The 25,654-nt window shown below is 33.1% G+C and overlaps 1 protein-coding gene across 3 annotated transcripts in view; it reads left to right on the top strand.

Moving 5' to 3' along the window:
• Positions 1-24,368, top strand: part of ABCA5 (ATP binding cassette subfamily A member 5) — an 87,047-nt gene extending 62,679 nt beyond the window's left edge. For 2 of the 3 annotated variants that reach the window (XM_081271913.1, XM_081271914.1), the window contains exons 25-40: positions 8,412-8,582; positions 9,542-9,655; positions 10,033-10,167; positions 10,844-10,918; positions 11,624-11,715; positions 13,119-13,245; positions 13,570-13,687; positions 13,789-13,880; positions 14,808-14,983; positions 15,387-15,462; positions 15,581-15,675; positions 16,731-16,850; positions 20,483-20,632; positions 21,046-21,125; positions 22,598-22,653; positions 23,263-24,368. In XM_081271913.1, coding sequence (XP_081128039.1) covers positions 8,412-8,582; positions 9,542-9,655; positions 10,033-10,167; positions 10,844-10,918; positions 11,624-11,715; positions 13,119-13,245; positions 13,570-13,687; positions 13,789-13,880; positions 14,808-14,983; positions 15,387-15,462; positions 15,581-15,675; positions 16,731-16,850; positions 20,483-20,632; positions 21,046-21,125; positions 22,598-22,653; positions 23,263-23,370 — 1,785 coding nt within the window. In that variant the 3' untranslated portion in view covers positions 23,371-24,368. Of the gene's footprint in view, positions 1-8,411; positions 8,583-9,541; positions 9,656-10,032; positions 10,168-10,843; positions 10,919-11,623; positions 11,716-13,118; positions 13,246-13,569; positions 13,688-13,786; positions 13,881-14,807; positions 14,984-15,386; positions 15,463-15,580; positions 15,676-16,730; positions 16,851-20,482; positions 20,633-21,045; positions 21,126-22,597; positions 22,654-23,262 lie in introns of those variants that run through there. The other variant, XM_081271915.1, reaches the window with a different exon arrangement.
• Positions 24,369-25,654: the final 1,286 nt, after the last annotated feature.

Raw genomic sequence — 25,654 nt, 5'->3', positions numbered from 1 at the left:
AATATAATTTTTCATATTTCTGATTGTATATAAAGTATGTTGACATCAACTTGTGTCTTCATATATGTACTTTGGATAATGATGTGATAGATATCACATTCCACCATCCTTGCTAATCCTTTGCCTCCTCCCTTTCCCTCCCACCCCTCTGCCCTATCTAGAATTCCTCTATTCCTCCCATGCTCCCCCTCCCTAGAAAATATAGAAAAGTTAACAAAGATAAAATCTACAACCCTTCTAAAATTTACCAGAAAGTTGCATTTCTTAAAACATTTTATTTTTAGTGCATTGTAGTTATAATAACACCACTATTGTGTGGGGTTCATTTTGACATATTCTTAAATGCATATAACATAGTTTTCTCCATTTTAAACCCAGTACCATCTCTTTTTCCTTCCATCTTTTCTGCTTTTCTCTCTGCCTTTGATTTCCTTCCTCATCCCTATTGGTCTTCCATCTCTTATTTATTTAATTGGTACATTTGGTTAGATATCAGATTGGAATGCATTGTAATATATTAATACATGCACATGGCATAATTTGGTCAGATTTATTCCCCAGTTCTTCCCTCTTGCCCCCCCCCCTTGGTTCCCTACTTCTACTGTACTGTTCTTCCTTCTGTTTTATGAGATTCCCCTTTTATTATTTCTTTTTTTCTTTCTAGTTTTCACTTATGAAAGAGAACATTTGACCTTTGACTTTGATTGGTTTTTTTGTTCTTAAATTTTGTTCTGGAGATTGAAGCTAGGACCTTGCACATGCTGGGCAAGTGCTCTACCACTGAACCATATCCCCATGCCTTTTTATTTTATTTTGAGACAGAGTCTTTCTAAATTGCCCAGGCTGGCCTGGAATTTAGGATCCTCCTGCCTCAGCCTCCTGAATAGCTGGAATTCTAGGCATGAACCAATGTACCCAACTCAACTTAATATTAAACTTTTAATTTTTTAGTAATTATAGATTCATTTTCACTTGTAAGAAATGATACACTGAGATCCTGTATACTCTTTATTCATTTTATCTCAGTGGTAGCACCCTAAAAAAACCATAGTAAAATTTTATAAGTATTGACATTGTTCAAGTCAAAATACAGAGATTACTTCTATTGCTCTTTTCTAGTCACATACCACTTCCCTGCATTCCCCCTGTGGCTTCTGTCAAATCATTTGTTCCTCATGTTTATAATTTTGATATTTCAAGAATGTATAAATGGAATCACGGTATGTTTTCTTTTTCAAATGGCTTATTTCACCCAGCATAACTCCCCATTGCTTTTTTTTAATTTTATTTTTTAAAATTTTTTATTCTAATTTGTTATATATGACAGCAGAATGCATTATAATTCATATTACACAAAAAAGCACAATTTTTCATATCTCTGGTTGTACACAAAGTATATTCACACCATTTTTTTTTCAAGCATTTCTGGGCATCCACCTATCTCTGCACCTTTGTTTTTTTTTTTTTTTTTTTTTTGACCTTTTTTTTAAATTGGTTGTTCACAACATTACAAAGCTCTTGACATATCATACTTCATACATTAGATTGAAGTGGGTTATGAACTCCCAATTTTACCCCAAATGCAGATTGCAGAATCATGTCGGTTACACATCCACAATTTTACATAATGCCCTATTAGTAATTGTTGTATTCTGCTACCTTTCCTATCCCCTACTATCCACCCTCCCCTTCCCTCACATCTTCTCTCTCTACCCCATCTACTGTAATTCATTTCTCTCCTTATTTATTTTCCCATTCCCCTCACAACCTCTAATATGTAATTTTGTATAGCAAAGTCTCTGATTTGATATCAAGCTCCTTGATCCATTTTGAGTTAACTTTTGTGCATGGCGAGAGAAAGGGATTCAGTTTCATTTTGTTGCATATGGATTTCCAGTTTTCCCAACACCATTTGTTGAAGATGCTATCCTTCCTCCATTGCATGCTTTTAGCCCCTTTATCAAATATAAGATAGTTGTAACTTTGTGGATTAGTCTCTGTGTCCTCTATTCTATACCATTGGTCCACCCGCCTGTTTTGGTACCAATACCATGCTGTTTTTGTTACTATTGCTCCGTAATATAGTTTAAAATCTGGTATCGCTATACCGCCTGATTCACTCTTTCTGCTTAGAATTGCTTTTGCTATTCTGGGTCTTTTATTTTTCCATATGAATTTCATGATTGCTTTATCTATTTCTACAAGAAATGCCATTGGGATTTTGATTGGTATTGCATTAAACCTATAGAGAACTTTTGGTAATATCGCCACTTTGATAATGTTAGTTCTGCCTATCCATGAACAGGGTATATTTTTTCATCTTCTAATATCTTCTTCTACTTCTCTCTTTAGGGTTCTGTAGTTTTCATTGTATAAATCTTTCACCTCTTTTGTTAGGTTGATTCCCAAGTATTTTATTTTTTTTGAGGATATTGTGAATGGAGTGTTTTTCCTCATTTCCGTTTCAGAAGTTTTGTCGCTGATATACAGAAATGCCTTTGATTTATGCGTATTGATTTTATATCCTGCTACTTTGCTGAATTCATTTATTAGTTCTAGTAGTTTCTTTGTAGACCCTTTTGGGTCTTGTCTTCTAGGTATAGAATCATGTCGTCCGCAAATAATAGTGATAATTTAAGTTCTTCTTTTCCTATTTTTATGCCTTTAATTTCTTTTGTCTGTCTAATTGCTCTGGCTAGTATTTCAAGGACTAAATTAAATAGAAGTGGTGAGAGAGGGCATCCCTCTCTTGTTCCATATTTTAGAGGGAATGCCTTCAACTTTTCTCCATTCAGAATGATGCTTGCCTGAGGCTTAGCATAGATAGCTTTTACAATGTCAAGGTAAGTTTCTGTTATCCCTACTTTTTCTAATGTTTTGAACATAAAGGGATGCTGTACATTGTCGAATGCTTTTTCTGCGTCTATCGAGATGATCATATGGTTCTTATCTTTAAGTCTATTGATGTGGTGAATAACATTTATTGATTTCCGTATATTGAACCATCCTTTCATCCCAGGGATGAATCCCACTTGATCATGGTGCACAATTTTTTTGATGTGTTTTTGTATTCGATTCGCCAGAATTTTATTGAGGATTTTTGCATCTAGGTTCATTAGAGATATTGGTCTGTAGTTTTCTTTCTTTGATGTGTTTTTGTCTGGTTTCGGACTCAGGGTGATGTTGGCCTCATAGAATGAATTTGGAAGAGCTCCCTCTTTTTCTATTTCCTAAAATAACTTGAAAAGTATTGGTATTAATTCTTCTTTAAAGGTTTTGTAAAACTCTGCTGTATACCCATCCGGTCCTGGGCTTTTGTTGGTTGGTAGTCTTTTGATGGCTTCTTCAATTTCATCCATTGATATTGGTCTGTTCAAATTGTGTGTATCCTCCTGACTCAGTCTGGGCAAATCATATGACTTAAGAAATTTATCGATGTCTTCACTATCTTCTATTTTATTGGAATATAGTTTTTCAAAATAATTTTTAATTGTCTTCTGTATTTCTGTAGCATCTGTTGTAATATTGCTTTTTTCGTCCCTAGTAATTTGAGTTCTCTCTCTTCTTCTCTTCATTAGCATGGCTAAAGGTCTGTCGATCTTATTTATTTTTTCGAAGAACCAACTTTTAGTTTTGTTAATTTTTTCAATAGTTTCTTTTGTTTCAGTTTCATTGATTTCCTCTCTGATTTTAATTATTTCTTGCCTTCTGCTACATTTGCTGTTGTTTTGCTCTTCCTTTTCTCGGGCTTTGAGATGAAGTGTGAGCTCATTTATTTGTTGGTTTTTCCTTTTTTTGAGGAATGACCTCCAGGCAATGAATTTCCCCTTAAAACTGCTTTCATTGTGTCCCATAGATTCCGATATGTTGTGTCTGTATTTTCATTTATCTCTAAGAATTTTTTGATTTCCTCCTTTATGTCTTCTGTAACCCATTGATCATTCAGTAACATATTGTTCATTTTCCATGTGATGTAGGATTTTTCCTTCCTTCTTTTATCATTGATTTCCAGTTTCATTCCATTATGATCAGATAAAATGCATGGTATTATCTCCACCCCTTTATATTTACTGAGGGTTGCCCTATGGCATAATATATGGTCTATTTTTGAGATGGATCCATGTGCTGCTGAGAAAAAAGTATATCCATTTGATATTCTATATATGTCAGTTAAGTCTAGGTTATTGATTGTGGTATTGAGTTCTATAGTTTCTTTATTCAACTTTTGTTTGGAGGATCTGTCCAATGGTGAGAGAGGTGTGTTGAAATCACCCATAATTATTGTGTTGTGGTCTATTTGATTCTTGAACTTGATGAGAATTTGTTTTATGAATGTCGCAGCACCATTATTTGGTGCATAAATATTGATAATTGTTATGTCTTGTTGTTGGGTGGTTCCTTTTAACAGTATATAATCTCCTTCCTTATCCCTTTTGATTAACTTAGTCTTGAAGTCGATTTTATTCGATATGAGGATGGCCACCCCTGCTTGCTTACGAGGACCGTGTGCGTGGTATATTTTTTCCCATCCTTTCACCTTCAGCCTGTGTATGTCTTTTCCAATCAGATGTGTCTCCTGGAGGCAGCATATTGTTGGTTTTGTTTTTTTAATCCATGATACCAGCCTATGTCGCTTTATTGGAGAGTTTAAGCTATTAACGTTTAGAGTTAATATTGATATATGGTTTGTACTTCCAGCCATGTTTGATTATTTATCCTTTTTTTTTTAAAAAAATTTAGTTTGTTTCTCCATGATTATCTTTCCCCTTGCCCTCTGTCTTTACCAAGGCACATCCCACTGATGGTTTTGGTTATTGTTTTTCATTTCTTCCTCGTGTAGTGTTTTGCTCCAAATGCTTTGCAATGCTGGTTTTCTGGCTGCAAATTCTTTTAACTTTTGTTTATCATGAAAGATTTTTATTTCGTTGTCATACCTGAAGCTTAACTTTGCTGGATACAGAATTCTTGGTTGGCATCCATTGTCTTTCAGTGTTTGAAATACATTGTTCCATGACCTTCTTGCTTTCAGTGTCTGTGATAAAAAATCCGTTGTTAACCTTATTGGTTTACCCCTGAATGTAATCTGCCTCCTTTCTCTTGTCACTTTTAATATTTTCTCTTTGTTCTGTATATTGGATATCTTCATAACAATGTGTCTTGCTGTTGGTCTATTGTGATTTTGTGTGCTTGGTGTCCTGTATGCATCTTCAATTTGTATATCTGTTTCTTTTTTTTATTTCTGGAAAGTTTTCTGTAATTATTTCATTCAGCAGGTTATTCATTCCCTTGGTTTGAATCTCTGTACCTTCTTCTATCCTGATGACTCGTAAATTTGGTTTTTTTATGTTATCCCATAACTCTTGGATGTTTTTCTCATGATTTTTTACCAGCCTTTCTGAGTTGGCTAGACTCTTTTCAAGATGATATATTTTGTCTTCATTATCTGACGTTCTGGCTTCTACTTGCTCCACTCTGTTAGTGATATTCTCAATTGAGTTTTTTTTTGGTTTATCGTTTCCTTCATTTCTAGAATTATTGTTTGATTATTTTTTATAATCTCTATCTTCTGATAAAGATGCTTAACTTCTTCTTTTATCTGTTTATGTAATTCATTCTCAATGTGTTCTTTCGCTGCTTGAATTTGCTGTCTCGTATCCTCTTTAAGGTTCCATTCCATCTGTCTACGGTGTTCCTTGAGTTCTTTATATGACCATTTTTCTGATGACTCTAGGTCCTTCTGAATATTCATGCTGTCCTGCATTGTTGGTACTCCTTTTCTTCCTTGCTTTTTAATGCTGCTCATGTTACTTCTTGTTCTGTTTGACTGCTGAGTTACTGTTTACTCCTATAGATTTATTTGATGCTTGGGAGGAAAGGTATTAGAAGGGAAAGGAAGAAGTCACTAAAGAGAATGAGAGTAAGCAGGTAGAAATCAAGGAAGGGAGGATAATTAAATTGAGAAGAAATGAAAAGGCAAAAGAAGAAAAAAAATAGAAAAGAAAAAAAATTTAAAAAAATAATAATAAAAAATGAAAATTAAAATTTAAAGAAGTAAAATTGAAAAAAAAAATTAAAAAACAAAAGGAAAGAAAAATGAAAATGAAAGAAAAAAACCCAAATCAAAAAAAAAAAAAGAGAGAGAGAAAAAAAACTAATAAATGCAGTCTTAGAGTTTGATTAACTTCTCTCCAGTAGGTGGTGCTGTGCCCACCAGGCCAAGTTTCTCCTGTCAATATGCCGGAACCACTCACTGTGCAGCAGCTCCTCCTCCCAGACTGGGCGAGTCTTCAGTCCTGAGTGCCTAGGGCCTCCTTTTGTCTCTAGTCACTTCCCCACTTTTCCTCTAGCCAGGCCCCTCTCACGGGTGCCGCTCACCACAAAACTGGCTACACGCCAGGTCTGCTGCTCCCGGGAGCCCTGTTTTCATGAATGACTGGGTACACTCTCCCAGTTTGCCATTCCCTCAGACCCTAAGTTTGTAGAGCTTGGGCTGAGAATCCTCAGCGAATTTTACTTGGCCTCCGGTAGCCACGCCCCCGGTAGCTGGTGCAAGAGACCTCAGTTGTCAGCACTGGTGGGAGCAGTAGCCGGGAGTTCCGAGCCGCGGGTCCCATGCCACGTCTGATTCCCTCGGTCTGGCTATCGCGCTCACGGGAGAGCTGGGAGGGGCCCTTAAGGGAGAGCTGGGTGGGGCCCTTAAGGTTTCCCCGATGTGTGGAGAGGGAAGGCTAGGGAATTACACATCTGTAGCTGCAGGTTTCAATGAAGTTATCTCCTCCGCCGCAGTTCTCTGCCATGGTGGTATCTCTTGCAAATGGTGACAGTTCGTTTCCCTTTGCCGGGTGACCAATGCAATGGGTGGGTCCTTACTGTCTCTCCCAAGCCCCGTTTCAAACCTGTGGCCACTACCTATGAAGGCTCGGTTGGCATTTACCTCCATAGGATCAGAAGGGCTGACCAGTTGTTTCAGCAGGATGGATTAGTGCTGAGTCACAGCTGTTTGTCTGCGGGAAGCAGGCGAACGGGAGCTTGAATTCAGCCGATCCGGGCCCAGTGTGTGTTCTGAGAGGCCCAGACTGTTCGCCCCAGATCCACGTCAGCTCAGCATTGCCTAGTGATCCTGAGCAAACAGAATTTAGATTGTTTACGACTCCCTATGCCCGCACAGCTGAAGAGGTCAGAGACTTGATCTCTCCGCGCCCGTCGCCATGTTGGAATATCTCCCCATTGCTTTTTGAAGTTCAGCAAATGTGTGTGTATCAATAGTCCATGCCTTCATAATTGCTTAGTATTCCACATCTGAAATGATAACAGTTTTCACTCCTATCAATAAAGTTGCTGTGAACATTTACATGCAGGTTTTTGTATGAACATATTTTCATTTCTCTAGGATAAATGCCCAAAAGATTGTATTCTGATGTTTAATTTCACTAGAAATTACCAATTACTTTCAAAAGTGGATATACCTTTTTATATTTCAAAAATAATGAATAACTAAAGTTAGAATCATACAAAATGACTGTATTGGACTTTTATGTATTTATATTTTAATTTACTTCTATAATTTGCTTCTGATTTATTGAACATAGCATTTGTCCATTTTCCCCCTTTTCTTCTTCTTTGTTCTGAGGATTGAACCCATAGCATCAAAAATGCTAAGCAAGCACTCTACCACTGAGCTGTTATATCCCCTTTTCCTCTTTAACTGGTTTTTATATTTCTTGGATCCTTTGTCTTACTTGTTTGCCTGTTCATATAATATATTAATTATTAAGAATAGATATTTGTATAGATGATAGAAATGAATAAGATTATTAGGTATTTGAATTTGTAAAAAATCTTAAAAAAAATTAAGTAATGAGAGCATGAGAGGAAAACTATTCTCATGCATGAAAATGCTATTTACATGTATTATAATAGCACCTTACAGTTATATACTACACCATCTTAATGTAAGAGTCTCAAATTTTCTGTGTACTAAGTTAAACATTTAATCTGAAGCTCTATTCAAATCCAGAGGGTATTTGGAAGTTTGTTAGTGTTTTTATTAAAGGTCAGTGTTAAAAAATGAGACTCCTTTTTCTGTTTACACAGATTTCCATTCATTTCCACAAATTTTCAGAAGTACTTTGGTCCTCATTGTTTTCACAGCCATAACTCCCATGACATAACCTCTTTTGCTTTGTTTTATTCTGATTCTTAAAAATCTCATTGAAATTATTACATTTCACAAATAGTGAGCCACATTAAGGGCTAAATGGACTCAGTATTTAATGTCAGGAGTACTTACCTGTAGGCCTGGAATATGGAGTTTTTCTCTTGATATAAATTTAGGAGTTCTATAATAATTTACTAGTTTTTGTTTGTAAAATGAAATTACAATAAAACTTTCCTTTTTTTCTCCTTTTTAGATCAAAGCTTATACTCAACTTAAACTTTCAGGGCTTTTGCCATCTGCCTATTGGATTGGACAAGCTATTGTTGATATTCCCTTATTTTTTGTTATTCTTTTTTTGATGCTAGGAAGTTTATTCGCATTTCATTATGAATTATATTTTTATGCTGTAAAGTTCCTTGCTGTGGTAAGTTAACATCAGTTGTTCTCATGCTACCTATAGATAAAATGTTATTTAAAAAAATTAATTATATACATGACTGCATTGAGTAATGTGGAAATTAGTTTGTTAAAAAAGAAAATGGAACCAGTGTTTAATTATTGTATATGATACATTTAATTAATTCAGTTTGTATTACTACAAGTGATTTTTAAAAACAATAACTTATCACCATTTTAAAATAATTTTTTAAGATCAAGGTGGCTTTTTACACAGACCACATACTTTGTGTAATCTGGAATATTTAAATGTATTCCTTCTGTAAAGTGTCTTTCTTGTTTTTTCTTATGCCAGACCATAATTTCACAAGGAGAAAGCTCTTTTTTTCCATAATTTATAACATGGCTTAAAATACAAAGAAAAACTCTTAATTCCCATTCATGTTCACATGTAAACGACTTGATAATAGACCTTTTCATTAAATGGTTTTTATTAGAAAAACGGGGAAACACTGAGGTGAAAAGTAAAGATTTTTTTTTTTTAACCAGAGACCATTGTGGCCTTATATAATAAGTCTGCCAAATAAAATAATGCTTTTCTTAAAACATGTTAATTTATTAAATGCAATATTAAATAGTAGCTAATAGTTGATTGAGTGAAATAAAGTTGTAAACAGCTATATTTACTCCCTCTAATAAAATAAGACACAACATTTTACTTGGTATAAAAAACTGCAAGTTGTGTTCTGTTTAAGTGATTGTTCAGGATAGTATTAGCAATAAATTAAAAGCATGTTTTTATTGATTTAGTAGAAATTATGGATAATAACTCTTCATTTAAATCACACACTTTCAGTTTGGGAATTATTTTTTGAATAAAATTTAAAGAATAATTATTAATATTTTACTATGATTGTGGTGTTTTACATTGTATGTATTACTGGCTATTCGTAGTTTTACATAAACATAAACATTTCTGATTTGCAGGTGTTTTGCCTCATTGGTTATGTTCCATCAGTTATTCTGTTTACCTATGTTGCTTCTTTCACTTATAAGAAAATTATAAATACCAAAGAATTTTGGTCATTTATCTATTCAGTGGTAAGTCACATTTTATATTTTTTGTAACAGCTTATTTAAAAGCCATAAATTCTTTCATGATTATACTAAAAAAAAAATCATGTCAGAATTTAGATAGAGAACTGGATGCATCTTTTTGCCTGTATATTTATCTTCCATATAATCCATTCCATGAAAGGATGATATTAAAAGCATATAACAACTAGTATGGCAAACATACCAGCTGCAAACAACTGGTATCAGCATATTGATGCTTTCTGACTAAGTGTCACCCGTGGCTCCATGATTTATTAGAGGTTTGAAAACATAGTTAATGTACTAAGGCACCCATCTATAAGTAAGTTATATGAAAGATTTAAATACCTTGTCACTTATTTTCTCATTTTTTTTCCCTTCAGACAGCATTAGCTTGTATTGCAATCACTGAAATAACTTTCTTTATGGGATACACAGTTACAGCTATTTTTCATTATACCTTTTGCATAGCTGTTCCAATCTATCCGCTTCTAGGTTGCCTGATATCTTTCATAAAGGTAAGTAAATCTGTTAGATATTTTAATATTTTAATTCTATAAATATATATTGCCTAATCTTTGGAATCAGCTTTTGTACTGAAAATAGCAGGATACATCAAATTAACTGCTACTATTTGATTAAGTTATTAATGCAGCAATTTGAAATGAAGTGTGAAATCTTTAAGCATGTCTAAATATAAATTGTCAGAGGAGAAGGACTATGCCCATTACATGTTCTTTGATGCTCAAAATAATGTACATAATTTGAAGTAAGATGTGGTTTCAATCAGTATTTGTTTTTAGGAGTTTTTCAAGGATTAAGTAGCATATTATACTAGAAAGGGATGAGAGAAAATAAAGTGTTAATTTCCAAAAGCACATTAGTTTTATTAAGTCTAAATAATTGAAAGAATTTTCCATTTATTAGAAAAAATATTATGAATTATTGATTTAGAATTGCTGATAATTCTATACGCTACTACCCTCTCCTCTTTTAAGTTTAATATGTTTAATTTATATCTACTCTCAGAAATGTTTGGGGTCAAGGAAGAGTTTAAGTATAGAGCATAGCCTATGAATATGAAAAGCTAACTTATTTGTAGAGAATAAAGATTTGATGAACAAAATATGTTTTATTAATTTTAATTCAAATATTACATGTACAAAATATACATTTAAATTTTTTTTGTCTTAGGTTTCTTGGAAGAATTTACAAAAAAATGAAAATACTGACAATCCATGGGACAGGCTTTTAGTGGCTGTTATAATGGTAAGAAATAACAAAAGTGTTTCTGTGTGTCAGCTTGTTGCCCTAACAATGGTGTGGTTGTCTGGTTTTAACTGTTTTTTTTGTTTTGTTTTTGTTGTGTACTGGAGATTTTAACCCAGGGGCACTTTACCACTGAGCTACATCCCCATCCCTTTTTGGTTTCTATTCTGATACAGGGTCTCACTAAGTTGCTGAGGCTGGCCCTAAACTTGGCGATCCTCCTGTCTTAACCTCCAGAGCTGCTGGTTTATGGGCATATTGGGTTATAGGCATATGCTACTGTGCCTAGCATAAAACCTGAATTTTAGAAGTCCATTTTCTCAGTATTATGTAATTTCCATCTCTGTAAATTAACTATGTTTAGTTTTTATCCTGTTGCATAAAAAACAAGGTGCACAGGAAGTCAATGTGGGGCGTTCTGGAGATAAAACTCAGGGGTACTCAACCACTGAGCCACATGCCAGCCCTATTTTTATATTTAGAGACAGAGTCTCACTGAATTGCTTAGTACCTTGCGACCCTCCTGCCTGAGACACTCAAGCCACTGGGATTACAGGCATGTGTCACTGAGCCTGGCTTTTTTTTTTGCTGGGGATGGTGGTGTTAAGGAACCTGATGCATGTGGTCTGGGTTCTATTGGCAAAGGAAAAAAGAAAGAATGACTTCATCAGATTCAGTCCTGAGCTGTTCATGTTCTTCTTTTAGCCTTATCTGCAGTGTGTACTATGGATTTTCCTCTTACAGTACTATGAAAAAAAGCATGGAGGGAGATCAATAAGAAAGGATCCCTTTTTCAGGTCAGTTAATTTTTGTATTTAAGTTTTTAACATTTCTACTAAGTTTATGAAATTATGCAGCCATCACCATTTACATAATTTTGAAACAGTTCCAGTATTAGTACTCCCAAAACAATCTTTAGGCCCATTGAGGGATTAACAATTGCTTTCCTGTCCGTCCTCTCATGGCTCTAGCCCTAGGTAATCACTAAGCTACTTTCTGTCTCTGTGAGGTGTGCCTGTTGCAAACTTTTTATATAACAGGAATTATATAATATTTAGTCTATTTTGGTCTGGCTTCTTTCACTCAGCATATTTTTCTTTTTTTTTTAAATTTCTATACTTATTTTTGCAAAATTAACATTAATATATATAATTAGAATTGATGCATATGTCCTTCCCATTGTGCTTACTGCATGCCTAGTATTTTAAATATTTATATAGTACATTTTAAAAAATTTTTAAGAAAAGAAATAATGAAATGAATTTTGAAAAACTTAAGCCAAAAAAGACCAATGATTCTCTTAAATACATTAAATGTATTAACTTTTATATTTATTTACTTTTCACCATAGTGGGCACTCTATTTTAATGTTGGAAAATTCTGACTCACCAGAAAGCACCTTTATTAAATTGTTAGGATTTAGATAATAAATTAGTATTGAGTATACAGTTTTACACTTAGCATAATGTTTGGAGGGTTACTTCTGAATTTTTTCTCTCATAGCCAGAAATCTTTCATCTTCAGGTATTGACCTCCCATTCACTCCTTAACTTCCTACAATCTGATTTTCTCCCTTACCTCTCCATTGATATATATATTTTTTTAATTTCCAGTAAGTCAACTAATGGTTTTATCATTGACTTGTCTGGTCAGCCCAACTTATTTGTCTGAAGCCTTTAACATTGTTGACTCCCCCTGCCTCATATTTTTCTGTTTTCCATGTTGGTATCATCTTTTTGCCTCTTCTCTTCCTGTTCAGAATTTCCTTTGTAAGCACTTCCTCTGTCTACCCACAAGAGTGATGTTTCTGTGGGTTCTGACTTCAGCCCTTATCTACTTTTTCTGGGGAATTTCACTTTATACCTAAGTTCTAAGTTCTTTGAGGGAATGGTTCATGTTTTTTATCTCCTTGTGAAGAAAACCTGACAGATACTAGTCATAAATAATAATGTTGAAAAGATAAATGAATTGTGTAGATAATATTATTTAAATGCCAGCCATCGATGAAAAATATGCTTTTATTTTTTAAATTTATTTTTAAAAATATTTAAAAAAATTTTTAAATATACTTGTAATTTCAGCTTTCAGAAATAATCTTAGATTTCATGTTAGTTTTCTTTAAAAATATCTTTTCTCAATGTACTGCCAAAATTTCTTAGTATCTTAATTATTTGAAAATTTACTATATTTATATTCTTAGGACCCTTTCAACAAAGTTCAAAACTAGGAAGTTTCCAGAACCACCAATTAATGAGGATGAAGATGAAGATGTCAAGGCTGAGAGACTAAAGGTCAAAGAGCTGATGAGTTGCCAGTGTTGTGAGGAGGTAATTTAGACTTTATGCCTAAGTCATATTAAATGTGAAATATAAGTTACCAATGCATAAAATTTAATCTGAAAAATATTTTTCTTTGAATATGTATCAGTCTGAAAAAAGTTTTTCATGGAAAAAGTATTTTTGTCAACTAACTTTTGAATAAGCCATTATTTCAGTCATGAGTGGAAGTTTACTTGTGTACTACTCATAATGAATACTTATTAGCAATTTATTCTTATAATATAGGCATAAGGGATAGTGCAGCCTGTCATGAAACGAAATGACACATATCTGTTTTATAACTCGCTTTTTGAATCCTGTTTTTGTTATTAGAAACCAGCCATTATGGTCAGCAATTTATATAAAGAATATGATGACAAGAAAGATTTTCTTCATTCAAGAAAAGTAAAGAAAGTGGCAGCTAAATACGTTTCTTTTTCTGTGAAAAAAGGTTGGTATTTAATTACTTTTCTATAAATATCTTTTCCAGAAGAGTAATTTCCATTTCATTTCATTTGAATATGATGATTATTTTTCTTTCAATTCCTGTAGGAGAGATCTTGGGATTGTTGGGTCCAAATGGTGCAGGAAAAAGTACAATTATTAATATTCTGGTTGGTGATATTGAACCAACTTCAGGCCAGGTATGTATCAGTGATGTGGAATTTGTCAAGTAGGATTTTTATTTTTAATTAAGATAATTAATGACAAATTGGGATTTTGATGAAATTGGTGAACATTTTCATACATAAATGCAGACATGCATATATGGTATTTCTACTTTTGTGATTTTTACATGTGTGAGTGATTTATCTACTTAATGGAAGATAGTTTTATTAATTTCAGGAGATAGGGAGCTAGTCTTGGCTCTGCCATTGATTAGTCTTTGATTATTAGCAAGTTACTCACCACTTGGTAGAAACTTCACAATACTCTCCTGCTCCTATTTCCTGTATCTTCCCCACTTGCTGACTTCACACCAGCTCCAGTAAGTAATTCATTGCTTTCCTGGAAAAAACCAGGTACACTCTTTTAAAATATACCTTTATTTTATTTATTTTTATGTGATGCTGAGGATTGAACCCAATGCCTCATGAGTGCTAGGCAAGCACTTTACCACTGAGCCACAACCCTAGCCCCCAGGTATACTCTTTTCTTTGGGTTTTTACCGGAGCTGTTCCTGTGTTGGCTGTACCTTCTCTCCCACAAATTCGAACAGCTAAATTCACTTTAGCTCAAATATTACCTTCTGATGCAGCCCCCTGGTCATCCTAGTTAAAATTGTGCCTTACTTTCCTACCTGGCTATTCACTGTAACACCTTTCTGTCCTCGTCACTAACCTTCATCTTGGTTAGGTATGTATGTCCTTCCATCATCAAAAAGCAATAAAATTGGGTTTGATCCTCAACACCACATAAAAATAAACAAAATTAAGATTAAAAAAAAGCAATAAAATTCTAACCTTATATTATTCTGGTCATAGGAAGGGATTTGAAATAATCAACTTACTTCCCTTACAATAGATACTGACCGAAAAATACTTCCTAATAATTGGTTTGTATTTCTGTAGGTATTTCTAGGCGATTATACTTCAGACACAACTGAAGATGATGACTCCATTAAGTATTTGGGTTACTGTCCTCAGATAAACCCACTGTGGCCAGATATTACATTACAAGAACATTTTGAAATTTATGGAGCTGTGAAAGGAATGAGTGCAAGTGACATGAAAGAAATAATAAATCGGTAAAATGTCCTTAGGTTTCTTTTGTTACTTGGGGAGATTTATATTTTACATTTTAAAAATTCCTTAACAAGCATTTCTGTGGATCATTGTTTTCACAGAAAATGATAAATACTTGTTCATGTTTTCTGTACAAAATTGTGTTAGCTATGAAAATAAAAGGCTCTTTTCCTAATTGAATGAATGTACCTCTGAATGTCATGAAACATTTTAATTTAAAGTGAATCATTTTATCAAGGCATTAATTTGTTTAAAATGATATAAATTGAAGATTTTTGTTCTTACATAATTATACTAAGCTCCAACTGAGTTAACTGTTTTAGAGAAAGCAATGTCTGATCACAGACAATTTACATTTATTTATTCATATCTTGGTACACTCATTTGATGTTGTTCACTTTTCAGAATAACAAATGCCCTTGATTTAAAAGAACATCTTCAAAAAACTATAAAGAAACTACCTGCGGGAATCAAGCGAAAGGTACTTTGATGAAACAATAGATATATCTATTGATAGTTTAATGCTCATGGCTGTCTTGATAAAATTCCTCACAGTAAAGCCTTAACAGTCTATCTCCTCTTTTTTTCCTTCCATCTAGTTATGTTTTGCTCTAAGTATGCTGGGGAATCCTCTGATTACTCTGCTAGATGAACCATCCACCGGTATGGATCCTAAAGCCAAACAGCATATGTGGTGAGTACAACTCAAACAACTCTTGAGACACACTGTACTGCCTGATGCTGGAAAAAAAAAAAGCTGTTTATTTTACTGTAACTTTTAGTTATAATATTAGTTATGTGTATATCTTGATTTTAAAATCCTATGTAAGTAATAAAATAGCTAAATATTTAGATTTCCAGAGATCACCTTATTCTTTTAAAATTTTATCTAAATTTTTGTGAAGTATACTATATTATATATAAATACAGTATATATAGTATATGTATTTTATATATGTTATATATGACATATGTACTATATATATATTCCAGAATGGAAATAAGCTTATGAGTAATTATTAAAATAAACTATTCTGCTATTTGAATAGTTTGTAGAAAGGTTTTTCCTAATCATGTAACATTAAGTTATCACTCCCATAATCGATTGTCTTAAACTTATGTTGTAACTCTGCCTGGTAATTTAAAGTACTAATTATTTGAATACTTCTCTGAACCTTGATTTCCATATTGATAAAATATAAGTTGGATTTTATGGTTACTTTTCTTAAAACATGAAAAAGCATCGATTTTTTTTTAATTTTTAAAAAAAAAATTTTTATTTTTTAGTTGTAGATGGACACAATATCTTTATTTTATTTATTTATTTATTTTTAAAGAGAGAGAGAGAGAGAGAGAGAGAGAGAGAGAGTTTTTTAATATTTATTTTTTTTAGTTTTCGGCGGACACAACATCTTTGTATGTGGTGCTGAGGATCGAACCCGGGCTGCACACTTGCCAGGCGAGCGCACTACCGCTTGAGCCACATCCCCAGCCCCATCGATCTTTATAATTAATTGTTTTTTAAACTTTTATCCCACATGAACATTTGAAATCATGAAATTTCTCTTCATCTGATTAGCTTTCAAAATGAAGAGAAAATAAATTCGAATACATCATAGTTAGGCAGAAAATAATAGAGATAGCAATTGGTATTCAGTAAGTTTTAATTAACCAAAGTAACCAAATAGTTAAATTAAAATACCCATTATTTTCATTAAAAGATATTCCTCTTTGTATTTTATTTAACAGGCGAGCAATTCGAACTGCATTTAAAAACAAAAAGTGGGCTGCAATTCTGACCACTCATTACATGGAGGAGGCAGAAGCTGTCTGTGACCGAGTGGCTATTATGGTGTCTGGGCAGTTAAGGTACATGTTTACACAGTAGGCCTTTTGGGAAAGGAGAGTTGGGTGGTGGGTTTTGAAAGTCATTCTTTCAAAAACATATAGTCAGATACATTAGTTTAAATGTTAAAAAAATGTTTCTTTGTTTGAATTTTTGAATCAGTTTTCCATAGAATTAGTGGGAAATGTTATCTTCCTTCAGATATGACTAGCATTTGGAATTGGCTTAATTATTCAGTAGCTTCAAATGTTATTTTCAGGTTAGGAAATTTTTATTTTAACAAATTGTTAGGCATTATATTGTATTATAACACAGTATAAAATAAATGAGTTAATGCATAAATAAATAATTAAATAAGTAACTGTGGGTAGAGAAGAAAATTTTACTTTTGGAATGATTCCAAATAATATATGTAGATATTAACCCCTTGCAAAAGGGGAGCTTAATATTCCCCTATCTCATACCCAAGTTTAGGCTGGATTTAGCTAGTCTCTTCTAAAAAATAAAATGTGGAAAGGGAAAAATAGTAACTTTACACTTGAGAAACCTGACATATACGTTAACTAAAGCAATATTGTGTAGATATCACATACCCCCTGATGTGATGTGATGTCATGTGAAGGGCACTTCAACAGTGTGCTATTATGTCCCAAACCCCACATTTTAATCTAATCATGAGAAAATTATCAGGCAATTCAAACTGAAGGACATGCTAACAAAAAACATCTAACTAGTACTTGTCAAAACCATCCAAATCATGAAAAAGAAGATAAGAATAAGAAATTGCCACTGACCATTGGAGATTAAGGAGACATGACAGTTGAGTGCATTGTGGAACAGAATCCCATAAATAAAACAGACAGAAGTGGAAAACTGGTAAAATCCAAATGAAATCTGGAGTTCAGTTTTTATGCTAGTGTAATAATATGATTTCTTGATTTTGACAAATGTACCATGGGAAATAACATGAAAATATCAGGGGAGCTGAAACCAGATAAAGGATAAGGGGATGCTATATTTATCATCTTTGCCATTTCCTTTTTTTTAAAAAATTTTAATTAATTTATTTTTTTTAAGCATCAGAAATTTATTGGTTGCTCAAAACATTACATTGATCTTGACACATCATATATCATACATTTGTTTCAAATGGGGTATGAATTCTTATTATTCCCCCGTGTACAGATTGCAGAATCACGTTGATTATAAAGCCACGTTTATACATACTGCCAAACAAGTGTCTGTTGTATTCTGCTGCCCTTTCTATCCCCTTCCTATTCCCCCTCCCCTCCCCTCCCTCTACCCCAACTACCATAACTCATTTCTCTCACTCTCTCTTATTTTTATATTTATTTTTTTCCTCCCCTTTGCCTCACATCCTCTTATATGTATTTTTGTATAACAACGCGGGTGTCCTTCCCTTTTCCGTGTAATTCCCCCTCTCTCTCCCATTCCCTCCCACCTCTCGTCCCTGTTAGATGGTAACCTTCTTCTCATGCTCTTCCTCCCTGCTCTGTTTTGAGTCACCCCCTTTATATCAAAGAAGACATTCGGCATTTGTTTAGGGATTGGCTAACTTCACTTAGCATAATCTCTCTAATGCCATCCATTTCCCTGCAAATGCCATGATTTTGTTGTTTTTTATTGCTGAGTAATATTCCATTGTGTATATATGCCACATTTTTTTAATCCATTCATCTGTTGAAGGGCATCTAGGTTGGTTCCACAATCTAGCTATTGTGAATTGTCCTGCTATGAACATTGATGACGCTGTATCCCTGTAGTATGCTCTTTTTAGGTCTTTTGGGAATAGTCCAAGAAGGGGAATAGCTGGTTCGAATGGTAGTGTCATTCCCAAATTTCCGAGGAATCTCCATACTGATTTCCAAATTGGTCACACCAGTTTGCAGTCCCACCAGCAATGTACCAGTGTACCCTTTTCCCTACATCCTCACCAGCACTTGTTTGACTTCATAATTGCTGCCTTTCTTACTGGGGTGAGATGGTACCTTAGGGTGGTTTTAATTTGCATTTCTCTGATTGCTAGCGATAGTGAGCATTTTTTCATGTATTTGCTGATTGATTGTATATCCTCCTCTGAGAAGTGTCTGTTCAAATCCTTGGCCCATTTGTTGATTGGGTTGTTTGTTTTCTTATTGTTCAATTTTTTGAGTTCTTTGTATACTCTGGAGATTAGAGCTCTATCTGAGGTGTGAGGGGTAAAAATTTGTTCCCAGGATGTAGGCTCCCTATTTACCTCTCTTATTATTTTCTCTTTCTGAGAAAAAACTCTTTAGTTTGAGTAAGTCTCATTTGTTGATTCTTGATTTTAACTCTGAGCTACAGGTGTCCTATTAAGGAATTTGGGGCCCGCCCCCATGAGGTGGAGATTAGAGCCAACTTTTTCTTCAATTAGACGCAGAGTTTCTTGTTTGATTCCTAGCTCCTTAATCCTTTTTGAGTTAACTTTTGTGCAGAGAAAGCATTTGACAAAGTACAGCATCCCCTTATGTTCAGAACACTAGAAAAATTAGGGATAACAGGAACTTATCTCAACATTGTAAAAGCTATCTATGCTAAGCCTCAGGCAAACATCATTCTAAACGGTGAAAAATTGAAGGCATTCCCTCTAAAATCTGGAACAAGACAGGGATGCCCTCTCTCACCACTTCTATTCAACATAGTTCTCGAAACACTGGCCAGAGCAATTAGACAGATGAAAGAAATTAAAGGCATAAAGATAGGAAAAGAGGAACTTAAATTAGCACTGTTTGCGTATGACATGATCCTATACCTAGCAGACCCAAAAGGTTCTACCCAGAAACTTTTAGAGCTAGTAAATGAATTCAGCAAAGTGGCAGGATATAAAATCAACACACATAAATCAAAGGCATTCCTGTATATCAGTGACAAATCCACTGAAATGGAAATGAAGACAACCACCCTATTCACAATATCCTCAAAAAAAAAAATGAAATACTTGGGAATCAACCTAACAAAAGAGGTGAAGAACCTATACAGTGAAAACTACAGAACCCTAAAGAGAGAAATAGAAGAAGATCTTAGAAGATGGAAAGATATACCTTGTTCATGGATAGGCAGAACCAACATCATTAAAATGGTGATATTACCAAAGTACTCTACAGGTTTAATGCAATGCCAATCAAAATCCCAATGGTATTTCTCCAACAAATAGAAAAGGCAATCATGAAATTCATCTGGAAAAACAGGAGACCCAGAATAGCAAAAGCAATCCTAAGCAGGAAGAGTGAATCAGGTGGTATAGTGATACCAGATTTTAAACTATACTACAGAGCAATAGTAACAAAAACAGCATGGTACTGGTACCAAAATAGGCGGGTAGACCAAAGGTACAGAATAGAGGACACAGAAACCAATCCACAAAATTACAACTACCTTATATTAGACAAAGGTGATAAAAGCATGCAGTGGAGAAAGGATAGCATCTTCAACAAATGGTGCTGGGAGAACTGGAAAGCCATTTGCATCTTTGCCATTTTCATTTCCTGTAAATGTAAAAGTACTCCAGCGTAATTTTATTCAAAAAAAATTATAAAGATTTAAGTGAGCAATCATTCTTTGAAATTGTCAAGCCATTTTTTTTCCCTGTTCTTTCTTTTAAAAATTACTTTAGATGTATTGGAACAGTACAACATTTAAAGAGTAAATTTGGAAAAGGCTACTTTTTGGAAATTAAATTAAAGGACTGGATAGAAAATCTAGAAATAGACCGCCTTCACAGAGAAATTCAGTATATTTTTCCAAATGCAAGCCGCCAGGAAAGGTAAAATATTTTTAACTTAGTTATATTTCATTATAGTGCAATAATCATAAAAGGTTATATTAAGGATTAGCAAAAAAATCTTTAGTCATTGATTATATCTGTATCTCACATTAATACTTCTGTATTATCACCAATACTGGGCTAATAAAATCTGATGGAATTTTATGTCTGTTCAGTGTAATGTCTTTCAATATTTAATAGTACTTAAAATTTTTAAAGTTCTTACTTGGTAGTAATGATAATTATTTTACTATGGATGGAGTTCTTTTATCATTTCAAACAATTTTTATCCAAATAAATTTCAAATAAACTTATTAGAGTTTAATTCTGAATATAAAAAATGTTTAAACTTGAGCATTAGAGCACAGTTGTAGTAATTTTTAAATTTTTCTGCATTTTATCTTTGTTTTCAGTTTTTCTTCTATTCTGGCTTATAAAATTCCCAAGGAAGATGTTCAGTCTCTTGCACAATCTTTTTCTAAGCTGGAAGAGGGTAAGTAGTATTCTAAAATTTTGTAAGGTAGTTCTCAAATTATGAAAGAATTTTATTTAAAAAGTTCAGAACTGGAGGCAACTTATTGTTGAAACTATGGCAAATAAGAACATAATCTTTTATTCATGTAATGTAAGATATAGATAAATATAAATGCTTTAGGGATTTTGTAGAACAACTATCACAATGTAAACCTTTTAGAATTGTCAGTGGACACCAAACAGCATAGTTTATTATATTACATCTATATAAATGATCAGCTAGCTTATCTCTCAGTGGTTTTGTCCAGCATCCAGTGGCATTGTATTTCTTGAATCCTTACTTCCTACTCTAGTGGTAGCAGCAAATGACAGGAGAATTCATGGTGCAAGAGGGTGGGCATTCTTCTAAGTTTTAAAGAAGGTTATTGAAAGAATCTGGATTCTTAGAAAACAAAACAAACAAAGTATATTTTTAAACTTTTTTTTTTTTTCCTTTGGAGGTACTTGGTATTGAATTTGTGCATTTAAAAAATAAGTGAAAGTACAAAAATATGTGCTGGTGGCAGTTAAGAGAGGTTAAATGCCCTGGATTGGGCAAATGTTCAGACACAGGTTAGTTTATAGTATTACCTATGAATAAGGGTTATTATTAATATCTTTCAATACAAATAATGGGATTTTTGTGGTTATTATTATGTGAATGCTGAATAAAAGGTTTTCTTATACCCTATATAACATCTATGGATTAATGTTTTTTAGCCTTAAGAGTATAAAGGTAAACTCTGTTTTTCTGATGATTTCTTTATAATACAAAAAGTAACCTGAACTACTTAGGAAGAATCAAAGAATTCAATATGATAGCAGACATGGCATTGGATTGGATTGCAAAAGCATCTGAAATAAATATAGAATATCTTCTGGAGCCAGGTGTGGTGGCACATGCCTGTAATCCCAACAGCTTGGGAGGCTGAGGCAGGAGGATTTCGAGTTCAAAGCCATGCTCAGCAACTTAGTGAGGCCCTAAACAACTCAGTGAGACCCTGTCTCAAAATAAAATATTTTTAAAAAGGACTGGGGATGTGGCTCAGTTTTTAAATGCCCCTGAGCTTAATCCTTGGTACAAAAAAAAAAAAAAATTCTTAATATTCAGAATCTAGTCCCAGAAGCAAAGAACAGGTTACAGGGGAGTTGGGGAAAGGGACATAGCAGATATTACAAGAAAGGAATAAAGACGAAGGGGATACAGGAGGGAAGGAGGAGATTAGAAAAGGTGAAATAAGACAAGTAATAAACATTAAGTTCTTAAGGTTGTAGAGGAATTGGCATCTGAAGAGAAAAGAAGACTTGAAAGTAACAGATTTTGGCATCTTCAATTTTAAATGAGTTGTTTACATGAGTTTTAAAAATAGATTGTTAACTATCTTACTAGTGATTGCCATTTTATCCTTTTAAAATACTGATAATTAAAATCCTATTTTTATATTTTAATAGCTAAACAGACTTTTGCCATTGAGGAATATAGCTTTTCTCAAGCAACACTGGAACAGGTACTTTAAAGTTAATTTTTAAAAAATATTTTAAAGTACAAAGTATCTAATAGCAATTATTTAGGTTTAGATTGAAGAAAGAGATACTGTGATATTATAAAATCATTGTAGAATAATCTTAAACTTTGTATAGTTATAAGGAACTTTATAATTATTTGCTTATTGTTTTCAATTTTTTCAAAATTTTAATTTACAAATCATATTTGTATACCTTTATGGGGAACAGTGTGATATTTTGATACATGTATATAACATGGAATAGTTAAATCAAGCTAATTTCCATTTGCTTATTTTGAATAGCTCAATTTTTTCTGTTTGGTAAAGAAAAGTGTTTCATATTAAAATATCTTAAATTATTTAAATATTTATAATTATTTTTATTACAGCGCTACTTAACATATTAATCAACAGTTTATTAATCCTTTGAACAAGCATTCATCTTTGCATGTAATTAATGGAGATAACTTATTTTGTTTAAATAGTATTAATATCAATAAGTCTCTTTCGATACTGGTTAATATAATTAGATGTGGCCTTATCCCATTTCTCACTTTGTTTAAAGGTCTTGGAGCTGTGTGGTACTTCATTCATTTATTTCCTTTCATTCAGGTTTTTGTAGAACTCACCAAAGAACAAGAGGAAGAAGATAATAGCTGTGGAACTTTAAACAGCACACTTTGGTGGGAAAGAACACAGGAAGACAGAGTAGTATTTTGAATCTGTATTGCTCAGTCTGTTTGCTGAACTTATTTGTTCTTCACTTCATTTAACTCTGCCATTAAAACTTTATTATATGAATGGCAACTAGAGAAATGCGAAGGCATTGCGATTTCCTGCACTCCTTAATTGAAATGCTGTGGTTGTTGTTTTGCTTTACTTTAAATAAAATTAATATGTAATTAAGTCAACTTGCATGTTTATATCTGAAGAATTTTGAACTGTAGTTTGTATGCTATATTTCTCACTTGCAAGAAGAGATTCTAAAGAAATAGTGATAGAATAACTATTTTGACTAGCTGTGTTTATTTTTAAAGGTCATACCATCTAATTACATAGCTATGTAATGTCCCATTCTAAATTTAAAAAATGAATATATAACTAATATATATGTATATATATATATAAGGCAATGTGAAAGCTTCTGCTTCTCCTTTTCAGTTTCTAAAAGAAGCTTTCAGTGGAGGTTGGTATCCATAAAAGCTTGGGTAAACGGTAGAAAGCCTCACTGTAGAAATGGAGGGAAGTGGTGTCTATCCACTAGGTGGCAGTCATTAATCATAAAAAAGGAAAGGAGACTTTATTTCAACTGGCAATTTTAGACACAGGTAATAGAAAAAAGTTGGTATTTAAATTATTATTATTATTATTATTATTTGCTCTTTCAAAGGTATTTTAGTTATAATTAAAGGATGACTATGGCTAGAGTCTAATTATAATAATCTGCTTTTTTTTTTTTTAAACTCTGTGGCTAGAATGACAGACACCCCTAGAGGTGAAAGAATTAACCCATACCTTCTTCCCAACATCTAATGGAAGATATAATTTTTTATTGTCTTTCTTGCAAAAAGCACATTTGTTGTTATTTTGTGGTGCTAGGGATTGAACCTAGGGCCTCACATATACTAGGCAAATGCTATCATTGATACATCCCTCGTTCCTAATTTTATTCTTGGGTATTCTTATTTGTTGGATAACCATTTCTATTGGTAAACTATGTTTTGAACCTCTCTCTCTCTCTCTTCTTTACAGAGTTTTAAGTAGAACAATGTATAGATGTATGTAGTAACTCAAAATCAGTTTGAAACATGGTGGAATATAAATAAACTCCTTTAGGGGTTAAATTAAGGATTAGAAGTTGAGTGTACATAATTCTTTCAGTAAGAACCAGAAATTTACTCTATGACACAGTTGAAGTAAGGTATGGGTAATATGATCTTAGAAATACTTATATAACCCACATATGGACTATAGATACTATAGATATAAAATAGTTTAAATACTAATAGTTGGCATTAGATTCCAACTACATGTGTGAAAATATGAGCTTTGCAAAAACAAATATATTTGGAGTGTGATTAATGCATTACAGAGACTTAAAGAAAACAACAGAAAGATTTGATACTGATTTACTTTAAATAGCCAAATCCTATAATGAAGTTATTATTAATTCTTTAATGTAGTAAGAGTTGGTGAACTTCTAGCTCTTTTATGTAATATGACGTCTGTAATTTTAGGCTCTAGCAACTGATTTAAAATAGTGTTCCTTTTTTAGTATAAGGTACATGATTGATACTTTCTTCTATTGCTTTGGCAGTTGCTGTACATAATCCTACAAATATCTATTTGACCAGCTATCTCAGAGATCCTCTAACTAATCTAACTGAGCCGTCTTACAAGCTTCTGCTTAGATTTTATAACCCACAGCTAAGTTGTTCTTGTAAGATTTAGTTGGTAGTAGGTTGCCTCCTGCTACCAAACTATAGTTTTGGATTATTTACCTGAGAATCTCACTTTTATATCTGGCTAATGACTACACAGTGCATACGATCAAGATACATTTGAAAGAAAATCTTTACATTTGTATATAAAATAGCATGTTGCATTTTCTAAGCAAGTCATTGCTAAATGGTGCCATAAATTTAAAGAGAAACTTTCTATTATTTAATACTTATGTAAGTACCCAGAGGCCTTTCTTATGGGATGTGATTTTGTAACTATGTGTAGTGTTGAACTTTTACATTCAATATAAGAAACAAAATTACATATCATTTTTTTCTGAGGCAGTCACTGGCATGACTAACAGAACATTAACTACTTTTTCACAGAGTTGGTCACTTTAACTTTATGCTTGTGACTGTGTGATCAATGCAAAGTAAATTTTTTTTTCTTGGCAAATGAAAATTGATATTATGCTAACCATAGTCTTCTCTATTGTGTTCATTTACTATTATTGTATATGAAAAACTGCTCCTGAGATGTTAGAATTATCTTTATTACTATT

The sequence above is a fragment of the Spermophilus citellus genome (genome assembly GCF_964194105.1).
Source record: "Spermophilus citellus genome assembly, chromosome: 17".
NCBI classification, from domain to species: domain Eukaryota; kingdom Metazoa; phylum Chordata; class Mammalia; order Rodentia; family Sciuridae; genus Spermophilus; species Spermophilus citellus.
Note: the sequence above shows the minus strand (reverse complement) of the source record. Positions and strands in the feature narration are given on the sequence as shown.